The sequence below is a fragment of the Miscanthus floridulus genome, chromosome 3 (assembly GCF_019320115.1).
Source record: "Miscanthus floridulus cultivar M001 chromosome 3, ASM1932011v1, whole genome shotgun sequence".
Taxonomy (NCBI): domain Eukaryota; kingdom Viridiplantae; phylum Streptophyta; class Magnoliopsida; order Poales; family Poaceae; genus Miscanthus; species Miscanthus floridulus.
This window is the reverse complement of record NC_089582.1, coordinates 89,991,723-90,005,043: the sequence shown is the minus strand read 5'-3', so window position 1 is coordinate 90,005,043 and position 13,321 is coordinate 89,991,723. Positions and strand designations below refer to the sequence as shown.

Here is a 13,321-nt window from a genome sequence, read left to right as displayed (position 1 = left end):
ATGTCGAACCGTTGCCATTGGATTTGGTTCGGACGTTTTATTAACCTTGATTTTAATAGATCTGCGGGAGGGCGACAGAGGGCAAACACAGTAAACATGAGCCATCGGATTTGGATGAGTAATAAGAGAAAATGACTAAGAGATAATCTGGTGCATCCGTTTTGATGATGTTATATTTTCTAGGTGCATTTATGGGTGTGGATGTAGCATAGGTCATGACTATGGAGCAGACATTTATTGTGTGTCTATAGATTTATTCTAACTGGTGTATTATATGGTGGGGTAGATTGAAGATTAATAAATAAAGAAAAAAAATGAAGAGGAAAGGAAAATTATGTTATCTTGAATCGCGTAAGCATGCACGGTTTCAGCGGTTTTATCCATGGATCACCTCATGTCATGTATTCTGTCCGGACAAACAATCAACATCTCGTCGCGTCAAATCAGATGGCATTCGTTCTTTTCCTTCCCTCGTCGACGAATCGAGTTTGGATCCGTGGCGTAACCAATCCCAATAAAAATCGCCGCCTCCAATCCTTCTCGGTGACACAATAATAAGAAGAGAGGTCGCGAATTGATCGAGGCTTCCGCAGCCCACTTGTCCAGGCGGGCGGATCGACCATGGCGCCGCCACGGCAAGGGGAGGAGCAGGGGGTCGGCGCTGGCGCTGGCGATTCAGCGCCGGCGCTGCAGGCCCCGGCGCACGTGATGGCGCGGGTGTTCTCACAGCTCGACTGCGTCGACCTCCTCAGCTGCTCCCTCGTCTGCAAGTGAGTTGGCCCCTGCCTCGCCTCTCGCTCTCCCCGCGCGCGCGCGGTGGTCGACGGAATGCCCCCGTGCCCTTTTGTCTTGGCCTCTTGGGTGTCTCGGTGCTGCTGGAACGGTTCATCCTGCAGTAACCTGATTGATCAACTGACCAAATCCATTTATGGGGTGTTTGGTTTAGTTGGCTAAATATAGTCCCATTTAGTCATTTTTTTATCCAAACACTGTGATTAAATGGGACTAAAAGAGGCTTTAGCCAACTAGTCACGACGTTGCTAAATGGGACTAAATGGAGCTTATTTAGTCACTTTAGAGCCAAACATCTTGACTAAAAGAGACTAAAAGGTCTTTTTTAGTCACCCAAACCAAACATCCAATAACTAAAGTTTAGTCTATGGTTTAGCTACTGCAGCCTTTTAGATGCTGTTGGAGTTGGTATCTTGATTCTGCGGCAACTGCCAGCAACCAATAACCAGAGCTGGATCATATCATAGTAGATTATATATCTTTCTTCCTTGTGCATGCTTATAAGATGAAAAAGCTCGTGTTACGTTATGCCACACTCCTCTCTTCTGAATTGGACATGCCTTCACACTCCAATTATGCATATTCTTCTAGAGACCAGCTGTGAGTTGGGAACGTTTCTTGTTCTGTTTTTTCACAATTTACTGGCTGTAGTGTGAGTTCGTCTAGTATTGGCAAAACCTTTTGTTGTTGGCAGAAACAGTCTCACTCAACAAATACTGCACCAAACCCTGACCTGTTCTATCCCCTTTTCCTGCAAATTAACTAGGGAAATAAATGTTCAGTAGCCCACACTTGTGTTCTCAAACCTGCTCATCATTTTGTCGATCACCAGGCAATGGTACCGCGATTCTGCGGAGCTAAGAGAGGAGTGGAGGATGGAGTACCTGGATGCTTGGAACCAGTTCGGATTGTCGGTGACGCGTGAGCCACAGCCGCTATGCGCTACTTGCGCGATCAGAAGCCTGCGTAGCCTGTGCCCTTGACCTTGGCTTGGCACAATGCTGCTCTCTGCATCCCCGCACTTGTCATTTTGATCAGGCAGGTTGTTGGTGCGCTCATGAGCTGCTTGTATCGAGCTCATCGTTATGTAATTGGATTTTGTAGCTACATGGACACATGGTGCATACTTGTGGGTGTGCAAGTGTAAATGTACATGTTTGTTGGGTGATGGGTTGTATACCTGACTTTATAAGAAACGTTGTATTAGAATTGTCTTACTAAAAGCTTGGACAATATCAGTGCAGAGTGCTTTGCTGTAATACGATTTTTCTTCGTCTAAGAGTGCTAGACAACAGATCCAACTACACTGTGTTAACCTGAAAAATTAGAACAGCCTAACTGAGCATCAAAATGTGCCAATACCCCTATTGCAGTCCTTCAAAATGGAGCTAGCCAAAACACATTCACCCAACAACACACACGTTGTGATTCGGAAAATTTTGCACTACGGCAAAACACATAGCAAATTCTCAAAAGTTGCACTTTCAATACTATATAAACTGAGTCTGACCCAAAGGATTATACACGCAGAACATATAGCATAGAAGATCACCAAATAGCTGACGGGTTTAGATACCCAGGCTCACTCACAAAGTCATGACTAAGCTTTTGCAAACCATGCAAGTCTAGCTATATTATAATTAGCAGTTTTATAGCACCATAGAATTGATGCCCTCACCCCTCGGTACTGCTTTGCGAATCAGAACCAATTCTTTTTCACAAGGTCCTCTCACTGCCGTTTAGCCAGCAGGAGGCCATCTCTTATCTGCGCCGCGACATCCTTGACAGCTCCAGGACCATGGGGGGTGAACACTGAAGAGAACTTGGAGGAGGCCCCAATGTCCTTCATGGTGTCGAAGTACTGGGTGACCAGGACCATGTCCATGATGTCCTTGGCAGCGGTGCCTGGAACGTTCTCTGAGAAGGCGAGCACACTGTCCCTCAGCACGTCCACAATGGCTTGGCACTGCCTTGCGATACCCACACCAGCCAGGTACTTGGATTCCGCCTCTCCTTTGGCTTTCTTGATTTGGAATATCTTCTCAGCCTCAGCTTTCTCACTGGCTGCCACCCTCATTCTAGCAGCTGTGCCATACAACCGAAAGGGTAGCATGTAAGATTAATTAGTCAATGTAACTAGTAGATGCTTGTGTCTCAGCAAATGATGTATTGCCAATTTTATCTGATGCAATACTTATATGAAAGGTATAAAGTACTTGCCTGCATTGATCTCGTTCATTGCTCTCTTGACACGGTCATCAGGCTCAATATCAACAATCAGCGTTTGCACTATCTCATAGCCATACATAGACATTGCCTACACCAATGACCCAGGTCGGTCAAAAGATTCTACATGCTCTAAAGCAAAGTCAACACAACAATTAACAAACCAAAATGCATGCTCTAAAGCAAATTCAACAGAACAATTAAACAAAAAGCAAATGCTTGACAGAAACCTTTTCAACTGCTTTCGCGATGTCATTCTTCTGCTCAAATGCATCGTCCAAGTCCAGCTTTGGAACAGTAGCTCTGATGACTGGAATAAGCAATGAATAGCCATGAGAACTGGTTTTTTCAATCTGTGCAGTATATAAACATAATTTTCTCCCCTAAGGTACAATTTATGTCTCTGGATTAGCAAAAACAGTCAATTGGCATACGGTATGCAAGGACTTGAGGAGACCAAATACAGAACAACGGAGACACGAGTACAAGATAGGATGCGTACATGTGACATAATAAACACATAAAGTACGATTTCAAACAGAGAGAACACTTACCGTCAAATACATACGACTGAATTTGTTCCCTAGTGTTGCTCAGCTTGTAGAAGGCGTCAGATGCCTTATCAGCAAGAGCGCGATATTGGACAGATGCAACGACAGTGACATTGTCCTGAACAAATAAAATCCAGGCAACAGAGTTCAGAAAGGTTCTTTCTTTATGCTATATAGTTTGGCAGAAATATTCTTCGATCATGGCAATAGCATCATCAGCAAAGCACAAATCAGACATGAAGCAGAATGTAATATTGAGAAAACCTTTGTCTTTGTTTCACAGCGGACATCCAGCTGGCGCACACGCAAGGAGAGGTAACCAGCAATCTGCTGCCCTATGCACCAGGGCAGGAAGTGGCAACCAGGCTCCAGGACCTCACTGAACTTGCCGAAGTTTTCTTTGATGGCAAAAGTGCAAAACAGCCGCGTTGGGGAAAGAAAAGAAGACGAGCAGAGTAGAGTAGCAGCTGGAGCTGGGAAAAAGCAAGATTTGAGCAAGGAGCACGCCATTACACAATCGAGGGGAAGGAAAGTTTCATTCCGCGTCTAGCACTCTAAGCTAGCAGAGCGCGAAAGAACATGGAAAGAAACCCCCAGAGCTATGAGCGATATCCATCCCCAAGAAACCTCCACCGATTAAGAACCCTATAAACTGTGCCCCCAAGAACGCGCAGGAAAGGAGCAAATCGCCAATGCACCCATCCGAGATCAGGGGCGGAGCTAGAGAAATATGGAGGGGGTGCGGCCGTGCGGGCTTCCTTGGTAGCAAGTACTTAGAAATATAGGATGTTCATACTGTATCTTAATAGCCCTACGGATAAGATTTTAGCTCAATAATTGAAACGAGCAATATTGATATATACCAACACTGAAATAGTAGTAATAGTGCTTAACAGTTAACAAAATATAGTTAGAGAATGCCACAATTATTAAAAAGAAAGCTTATTGGCATATTGAAGTAAAGAAAAAAAGAACAAACCATTCAATTTTAAGCAAAGAGTTAATAGAATGATTCGTTGAAAAAATAAAATCACATCTGAAATGTAGAGGGAAAATTGGTGGCTAGGATCTCTCAAATCTCTAGAGCTAGACTGTCTTCCTAGAATTTTTAGACCAATATATATCCATCTTCCGTTTCTAACCATGCAATACCTTTGCACTAAGACTGTATGATGCTTTCCTTCGAAAAACCTTTGCATACTTTTCCTAACATTCACAAAAATATCTATATTTTAGTTGATTTAGTTGCTTTCATAAATATCAATTACCAAATATGATAGAAAGAATGGAAAAGCATGACCCTAGAATCTGGACAAACTACCAACAAGAAGCTAGGAACTACAAAATTGCCGATTTCTGGAAGTTCAAAAAAAAAAAGAATCAAGTTGCTTACTTTGCCTTGCTGTCAAGATTGAATAGAAAATAGAGCAGGCGGTGGGCGGTGGGCGCACTGCATTCCTGGACTCCTGGTGCCCGTGCTCGGAGCCCCGGAGTGCTGGCCTGGCGAGTAGCCGCCTGGCACTCCTGGACTCCTGGTGCCCATGCTCGGAGCCCCGGGGTGCTGGCCTGACGAGTAGCCGCCTGGCCAGCTGCGCAGTAGTGCCGCTGCCGTCGTCCAGCCGATCATCCGCCACCGGACTTCGCGCCACTAAGCATCAAGGGGAGAGAATAGACGTGGGACTGCGGGAGGGAGAGGCGACACGTGACGGCGTGAGTCGAAGCGCCGCCCGATGGTTTCGTGCGGAGGTGTGGTGGCTGATGTTTGGCTGCCTGTTGGGCAGCTGTGGGCTCCATCTCTCTGGCTGAGCTGGGCGCAGGTGCAGAAGATTGTGCGAGAGGGGTGCGAATACGGTAGGAACCTGTATCGTGCAGATGATTGGTCTGGGTGCGGCTGCGGCCGCACCCAGTCGAACCTATATGGATCCGCCCGTGTCCGAGATTCACTAGTGCGATCGAGGATAGATCGATTACCCTGCCCGATCGATGGATCCTTGCGGCGAACAGGAGCGGAGAAGAGCAGAGCAGAGCAGAAACAGGGGGTAGAGCTGGAGCTGGAGCCGCGGGCGTATGCGTGTATATATGGACGCGTGGCACGCCAGCGAAGCCCGTCCTCGTGAGGCCCTGACAGTCACCGTGTCTGGTGGCGGCGCTGGCAGAGTCCTCGCCGGCTCCGCCACTTGCCTTCTAGTACATGGATGGTTTTGGTTTTGGTTGGGCGGTTTCTAGTTTCAATTCATGGATGGATGGATGAAAATCACGGCTCACTGCCGCCATGTGGGTCTAATGTTCAATGCAATTGTTGAGACCTGATCTCAATAAAAAAAAATCCTTTAGTTGAAGAATAGATAGAGTTACGAAGCAACGATCTGTACTTCTCGAGATTTTCAGCCTCCAGCCCGTACATGAAAAGTGACTAATCACCATTTTCATTTTCATCTTAAAAAAGAAAGAAAGAAAGGCATGTTACTGGCCCAGTTCGCTGGTCTGAAACTTAGCGGAAACTGACCGAAAACACTGTTTTAGCTGAATTATTGTGAGAGAAAAACACTGTTTCAAACCTAGAGTCTATTTAGATTCTATGGTCTAAGGTTTTAATTGGCTAAAGTTAAGAACTAAGACTTTAGTCCACGTTAGCTCACTTGTATGGTCTAAATTTTTGTGAGATTGACTAAAATTTAGACAACGGTACTCCATCCCTTTCAAATCATAAGCTATTGTAACTTTTTTATATGCATGCACAGTAAATAAAATCTATTATATCTAGAAAAGCTAAAATGACTTCTTTTCTCCCCCTTCTTTCATTAAAAATTGTAAGAACAAATTTGGGTAATAATACATTTTTTCTTACTATTATTATTCCGTGGTGATGTATCTCGAGGACCTTTTTTTTTTCTTTTTCTACAAAGAAAATATAAACTTATGGTAACCTGAAGAAAACCTACTATTCCGTGGTGACATGGCCCCATTCGCGTGCCCTTAAACCCGACTTGATCCGCTTATTTTTTTTATCCGGGACAGTGTTTTTCTCTCACAAATTTATCCAGCATTCCTCCAAACCATCCAGATTCCTCCAGAATTCAGACAAGCGAACGGGACCTTTCCAAGATCTTTTTTTCCCCCTTCGATTCGAAGAAATAAATTTAAGGTAACCTCAAGAAAAACCAGTTTGGTAAGTATGGCACGCAACCAGCCACCGCCCACCGGTGTTCTGTGATTCCGACGTACTTCATCGCTCGCTACCATCGCCATGTGCACATTAGCCCAAGAATTCAACCACAAGTCACAATACTGCTCTGTTCTCGAGTAGCAATGGCAATGGAGGACGACGACCTGGCAAGAGGATTTCCATTTCCGTCGATTTCTCGGCGACGAAGACGGAGCGGGCTGCGGGCACGCACAGCAGAGCGACCACCGCGGCACCACCCACGTTGCCTAGCCTGCCTTGCGCAAAAATGGCCCGAGCGTCGCTGAAGCCATGCTGGAGACCAGAAACGTGTAAGCACTTGGATTTGGATCTCAACGAGTGCAAGTTTCTGGCCATCTGCCATTCCGGAAACACGAGAGATCCCGTCGATGAATTGCCCATGAATTCGAGTCTTCAGTTTGTAAAAATAATGGCTACGTCGAGATCACATTGTTCCATATGACTCATCAATTGTTGAAAGAATAATGATTCCTCTTTTGTTTTGCTTCGACAGGCAGGGATCGAAGCATTTCTCTTCATTAGATCTAACACGAGCACCTATCTATCGCAAGATTTCACGATGCACCGCACGCAGGCTGAAAGGAAGTCACCTAAGCCTACCTTACTTGACTGGGACAAAAAGATACAGCAATGGTCCATCAGCATTCATTCAGTTAAAACCTCACAGCAAACATCCATCCATCCACCAAGGAAACTCCGATACCTACACCTCCTTTTTCGCCTATATCCTTTCCTTTGTGCACATGTCAATCTACAACACACATCAATTATGGTCCGACTTCGATGCCCCAATGCAATGCACGGCCCGAACCAGTCACCCCCAACAAACCAGGTTTCACCACCGCACCTACTACTACAGGGGCCGTGCCTTCAACCAGCAGAAAACCGCCGCAGCCATGTGCCTCCAGGCCCTCCACTCATTTCACGTTCGGCTTTGGCGAGTAGCGGAACGGGGAGGCGCGGGGCCCGTCGGAGAGGCTCCTCACGGGCGGCTGCCCGTTCCGCCCGAACCGGCTCTGCGTCTTGAAGCCGTGGCTGCTCCTCCCGTTCATGCTGTTCGAGTGCGCCATCCGCTCAGCTTGCATCGTCTGGTAGAAGTAGGAGGCACTCGCCATGTCCTTGAGGTTCTGCAGCGGCTTGAGGACCTCCACCACCTGGCTCATCAAGGGCCGCGCCTTGGGGTCCCGGCTGAGGCAGGCGCGCGCTAGCTGGGCGGCCTTCTGGGCGCCCTTCACTGAGAAGTTGCCCTCCAGGCGAGGGTCAATTAGCTTGTAAAAGCGCTGCCTCTCTCCTAGGAGGGTGCGTGCCCATTCAACGAGGTTGTGCTCCCCGTTAGGGCGATTCTTGTCCATTGACCTGCGCCCTGACATCATCTCAAGAAGCACGACCCCGAAGCTGTAGACATCGCTCTTTGATGTCAGATGACCTGAGAAGTGGGGCAGAAAGACAAAAATGCACGTCAAGCAAAGACCAGGTGTGTAAACAGTAGAGTAAAAGGGTGTTTAAATCTTAAGAGAACAAGGTACTCAAATTATTCCTTCAACATTATGAATGTGAAGCCAATGCAAATCTAGGTAAACACTTCAGCCAAAAAATCTATGTAAACATAATGATGTAATCTTAGGATATGTGATTGCTGGGGTCAACTCACTCAGAAAATCTACATTCTATGTGAACTACCACGCCCATTTCCACAGTTTAGCTGATAAACCTTTTTAATTTGCCCATGCCAGTGTGTTTTAAGTTTTCACTACATAAAGGTCTTGTAGCACAAAGACACATGTAAAGTTGCAAGCGTTGCAACTAAGTGTTCCACATATTCCTGTGTATATTAGGATTGCATGGTTCTGAACAAACCCCTTTGCCCATCTTAGGTAGATATTTTAAACATCATTACCCCAGTACAAACATACCACTAATGGAAACTTAGCATATTATCCAAACAAGTATCGCATGCGGCAGTAAAGCATTACAACGTCTCCCAACAAGCATAACTTCCAACCTTAAATGTCTTCGTAGAAGCATCAAGTGATGGATAACTGATTATCTCAGCATACTTAAACATTGATTTTAATACACGACAAGCAGATACTCGATTTTAGGACAGGTTAGCTGAATCTAGTGAATGGGTTCGTTGCTCACTGGTAGCACTGGCAGTGCCAGACTGCTAACCAGAGTTTGATGGACACTCAGGTGTCGCACCAGTGCAGGTCCAGGGAAATATTTCATTGCCTCTTGAGTGTGATGCCATGAGAATGTAATGTGACCTATGGAGACTTGAATCGTACTGTCGACCTCTCTAGGGAAGTGATCTTCCTTACTGACGGTAGATCTAGACTTCTAGGTCTGCCTCTGTGTTTGTGTCGCACAGGGGAGGGGGAGGTGTATTTACACACATGAACAGATGCTACAGCTGTACTCCGAAAGAGAGGTGTAAGAAAAAAAGGTAGGGCAGATCTGACGACGTGCTTACCAGTCATGACATATTCTGGTGCTGCATATCCATATGTTCCCATTACTCGAGTAGAGACATGAGTTTTATCACCTACAGGTCCGTCTTTCGCAAGCCCAAAATCGGAGAGCTTTGCATTATACTCCTGTACAAGCAATATAACATATGATGCAACAGTATGTAAATCATGAGGCACACACTGCATAATCCTATTCATTAACTTACCGCATCCAGCAGTATATTAGATGTTTTAAAATCACGATAAATGACTGGTCTTTCTGCTTCTTCATGAAGGAAAGCCAGACCCTTTGCTGCTCCGAGTGCAACCTTCATTCTGATAGCCCATGGAAGAGGAAGAGACCCTACAGTAGAAAGCATGATGGTTTACTTAAGATTCAACATTTCCATGATACTATTTAAAGGCTGTCTAAGCTACACCCAAATAAATACAGCAGAACAACATGCGCCCTCATATGATACATGATTATTTGCTTAAGAAAAAAAGGTGAAGAGAAGTTAATGCTCCAATCGATAAGGAATAAGCCAGATACATACTTCTAAAAAGATGGTTATCCAAACTGCCACGAGGCATGAATTCATACACCAGCAACCTTTGGTCGTCTTCAACACAATATCCAATCAACCTGACCAAATTGGGATGGTGAAGATTTCCAAGAAAATCAACTTCAGCCTGGAAGAGATCAATTAAAACAGAGTATCAGATGCAGTCATCATGAATTGAAACCAAAAATATGTAAACAAGATATGTGAACATGGAAATAGGTAAAACATAGCACATACCACCCATTCTTTATGCCCTTGAAGCCCGTCATGGTTTAGCGTCTTGACAGCAACTGTGAGACCTGTACCAGGTTTCACGGGTGCAGTTCCGTTCTCTTCGATCCACCCTTTAAAAACACATCCAAAACCCCCTTCTCCAAGGAGACTTTCAGGCCTGAAGTTCCGGGTAGCACATTTGAGATCATTGAATGCAAACTTGCGCAGCTGGGAGGCAACTTTTATCTCTTCTCCAACTTTAGATGCGGATGAACTGCTTTCAGCGTTACTAGTAGTTGTAGAACCTGAGACTACCAATGCGACCGGTTGATTCCTGCTACCATTTTCTGTTGACTTCTCTGCTGTTACATGAAATTATAACAGTTTAGTATGCCATACTGACAAAAGAGTCTTCTGACAATATGATCTGAACAAAGAGAAGCAAAAGCTCCATCTGCACAGTTTGAGTATGACTTTATGCAAGTTTTATCCTGCTTCCTTGAAAGCACCTAACAACGATCACTGAAGTATATATGAAGTCCACACAGTGTCTTGCTGAAAACCGAACAAAATATAAAAAAGGATATCACATGAACGTCACACAACCAGACAGCCCATGCTAATAATGACTTATGCGGCGTCCAATAAATGCAGTAGATCATCACGCTAAAGATAGTATCAGTTAATGTACCAACTTATGTTCCCACTAAAAGTATCAAAATGCTAACTAGCATCATTTCATCACATATCTTTCGTACTTTTAAGTTTATTAGTCATTCAGTTCGAAGTATGAAAAGTCATTTCGACTCGTACTAGAATAAATTAATTGCTAACTAGATTGCATAGAAATATAAACCCTTCTCAGCTTATTTCTATGCTATTTTAGTTTCTTTTTCATGCATACAGTTGTCGCACAATCTGTTCCGCAGATGGTGACAAACCATCTAGAGGTGAGTTTGTCTTTGAAGTGATCTTTTTTAGCATTTTTCTTATTCTACTTTGGGAAATATTAACAAACCAATATGACCTTTGTACTCATTAGCATAACACTTATGCAGGCCAATAATAGGAATATATCACTGGGAGTGAATACCTAAGTTAGTAGGCTCCATGGCATAGCATAGTACAGCACATCAATTCACAAACTGGGCTCATATTTCTATATGAGGTACAGTACCATACTGAGCATAACAAACAGTAAAGAGCAACTAAACTGTAGCCACATGTCTTGATAAACAAGCTAATACCCACAGTCCTCGTGAATTTTACTTTATTCATTTGACAAAACCACAACGATTTTCAAACATCACAACACCTGCTGCTGACATTACAGCATCAAAATCAGAGTAAGGTGGATGAGTCTAACACGCCAACAACTATTTGCAGTGGAGAAGGCATCAGCATTCTTTCCCGCGCACAGTAATTCCAAGTTTGCTATAGATCTAGTACGAACAGTATGGAGCCAAAAACGACACATGCTATTCTAAAAATAGATAATCAGGAAACCAATAATGACTCTGGTACACTCACACTTGCTCCTCCAGAACCCTAACTATCATGTGCACTGCTGCTCAGCAAGAAAGATGCTTGTTCTACAGGATTTGCCGACAGATTGGTGATCCTTATGTTCTGTATAGGCTGTAGGCAATCATTACCAGTTCATTCACAAATTCAATGCTCAATACAAGGATATAACCGAAAGAGTTGTCGCTCCCAGCTGCAGCCTCAGATATCTCCCTGAAACACCAGCATACTAACTACCGAGAACTGCACACGTCCTGAGCATTTACAGTCAATCAGCTGCGAGCTCAACATCAGGTGACAAAGTGCGACGTCAGTCCCATCACTACCCCAGAACGAAATCACGGCTTACAGTACGGGCGTCGCAATTATGGTCACTTACACTCGCAAATCCCATCTACCACGCGAGCAAAGACAGCGAAGAAAGCACAATGCGAGTGGGTGGGTATCCGGTTGACGGGAGAGAAAGAGACGTTTACCGCCGTGCGTGCTGGCGCTGCTGGTGGAGGTGTCGACCTTGGACCTCGGCGGCGGCGGCTGCGGCGGGCACGTCCCGACGGGCCAGAGGCGGATGCAGCAGCCGGTGGCGACCGCGTCGTCGTCGTCGGCGCCGCCCTTGGGGGCCGCGGCGCGGCGCCTGCTGCTGCCGCGGCGGCTGCGGCGGCACCAGCCCCAGCGCTCCCGCTCCCGCTCCTCCTCCCCGGAGCTCTCCCACCCGTCGAACTGGCCCAGCTCCGGCGGCGCGAGCCCCATGAGGCGAGGGACTTCACTTACCTCCTCCGCCTCCTCCTAAGCAGGAACCTTGCAATGCCCCCCAGCACCACCTCTCCAGGCGGCGAGAGCACCCGATCGGCTCCGGATAGCCTCCGCCTCCCGCGCTGACAAGCACCAAGCGGCCCGCCCGGTAGCCGCCCAAGCCGCCGGGGAAGAGAAGAAGAAAAAAAGAACTCACTGGTTCCCGCACGCGGACGTACCGAGATCCAGCCTCCCCGCCGAATCGGGCCGACTCACGGCACGCCCCGGGCGCCGGCAGCGCGATCCCGCCGCATCGGGCGCGACGAGGAGCGCCTCGCGGAGCCCAGCGCAGCACCAGGTGCGTGCGCGCGCGACCCCACCAGCCGGGGACGCCGCGCCGCCGAGCAGGAGCCAAGCCAAGCCGAGCCGAGCGGAGCGCCTCCCGGGGAAGGACGACTGCCGCCGTGGAACTGCTGACCCTTCTCCGGAGGCGGCGGCTGCGGCGGTGTGGAAGGGAGGGGGTGAGTGGGGTGAGGAATAAGCGAAGCGAAGGGGAAGGAATATTGGATGGATTGTGTCAATAGGGATCTTTAACTCTTTTTCCCCCAATAGTGCCATCTTTACGTGTATATCTGTCGGCCTGTTCGCTGGTTGATTTCTGGGCTGGTTTAGACTGGCTGATGCTGGTTTGTTGTGAGAGAAAAACACTGTTGGCTGGTTAGTTTGGGCTGGCTGAAACCAACGAGCGAACATGGTGTATGTATGTACCATCATAAATAGTAATCCTCCTATATTTTTGCTATTTTTTTTTGAGGTGGCACGCCAGCGTGGCAGCGAGTCTAGGAAGGCCTAAAGAGCATGCGAAATGACCTATGTATGTACCCCTGCTTCTCTCCCTCCAATCGCAAACGCGTGGTCCCCATATGTCAGCTTCGTCTTCAACTTCCCGCCATCACCTCGCAGAGAGGGAAGGGGGAACTCGTGCAGTCCCGGTCGAGCTGCTGCCACTCCTCGACCTCCGGCACGCCTTGCTGAACCGCACGCTCTGCCATGTCCGCGCTT

The 13,321-nt window shown here is 46.7% G+C and overlaps 3 protein-coding genes across 4 annotated transcripts; 1 reads left to right on the top strand and 2 right to left on the bottom strand.

Annotated features, from left to right (window-relative positions):
- The first annotated feature begins 438 nt into the window (after nt 1-438).
- Nucleotides 439-2,051, top strand: LOC136546086 (uncharacterized). Its single transcript, XM_066538062.1, has 2 exons — nt 439-770; nt 1,625-2,051. The coding sequence occupies exons 1-2, from the start codon at nt 622-624 to the stop codon at nt 1,773-1,775; spliced, it is 300 nt and encodes a 99-aa protein (XP_066394159.1). The 5' UTR covers nt 439-621; the 3' UTR covers nt 1,776-2,051.
- Nucleotides 2,052-2,303: 252 nt separating this feature from the next.
- On the bottom strand, nt 2,304-4,910 carry LOC136546085 (hypersensitive-induced response protein-like protein 2). Its single transcript, XM_066538061.1, has 5 exons — nt 3,834-4,910; nt 3,573-3,687; nt 3,249-3,328; nt 3,013-3,109; nt 2,304-2,877 (listed from the first exon to the last, which is right to left on the bottom strand). The coding sequence occupies exons 1-5, from the start codon at nt 4,077-4,079 to the stop codon at nt 2,522-2,524; spliced, it is 894 nt and encodes a 297-aa protein (XP_066394158.1). The 5' UTR covers nt 4,080-4,910; the 3' UTR covers nt 2,304-2,521.
- Nucleotides 4,911-7,350: 2,440 nt separating this feature from the next.
- On the bottom strand, nt 7,351-12,488 carry LOC136541889 (serine/threonine-protein kinase PBL35-like). Of its 2 annotated transcripts, none has more exons than XM_066534060.1 (6): nt 12,004-12,488; nt 10,028-10,365; nt 9,782-9,917; nt 9,452-9,588; nt 9,248-9,371; nt 7,351-8,200 (listed from the first exon to the last, which is right to left on the bottom strand). In XM_066534060.1, the coding sequence occupies exons 1-6, from the start codon at nt 12,275-12,277 to the stop codon at nt 7,692-7,694; spliced, it is 1,518 nt and encodes a 505-aa protein (XP_066390157.1). In that variant the 5' UTR covers nt 12,278-12,488; the 3' UTR covers nt 7,351-7,691. The 2 variants fall into 2 exon arrangements, with proteins under 2 accessions (XP_066390157.1, XP_066390158.1); XM_066534061.1 differs by having other exon boundaries at nt 10,028-10,362.
- Nucleotides 12,489-13,321: the final 833 nt, after the last annotated feature.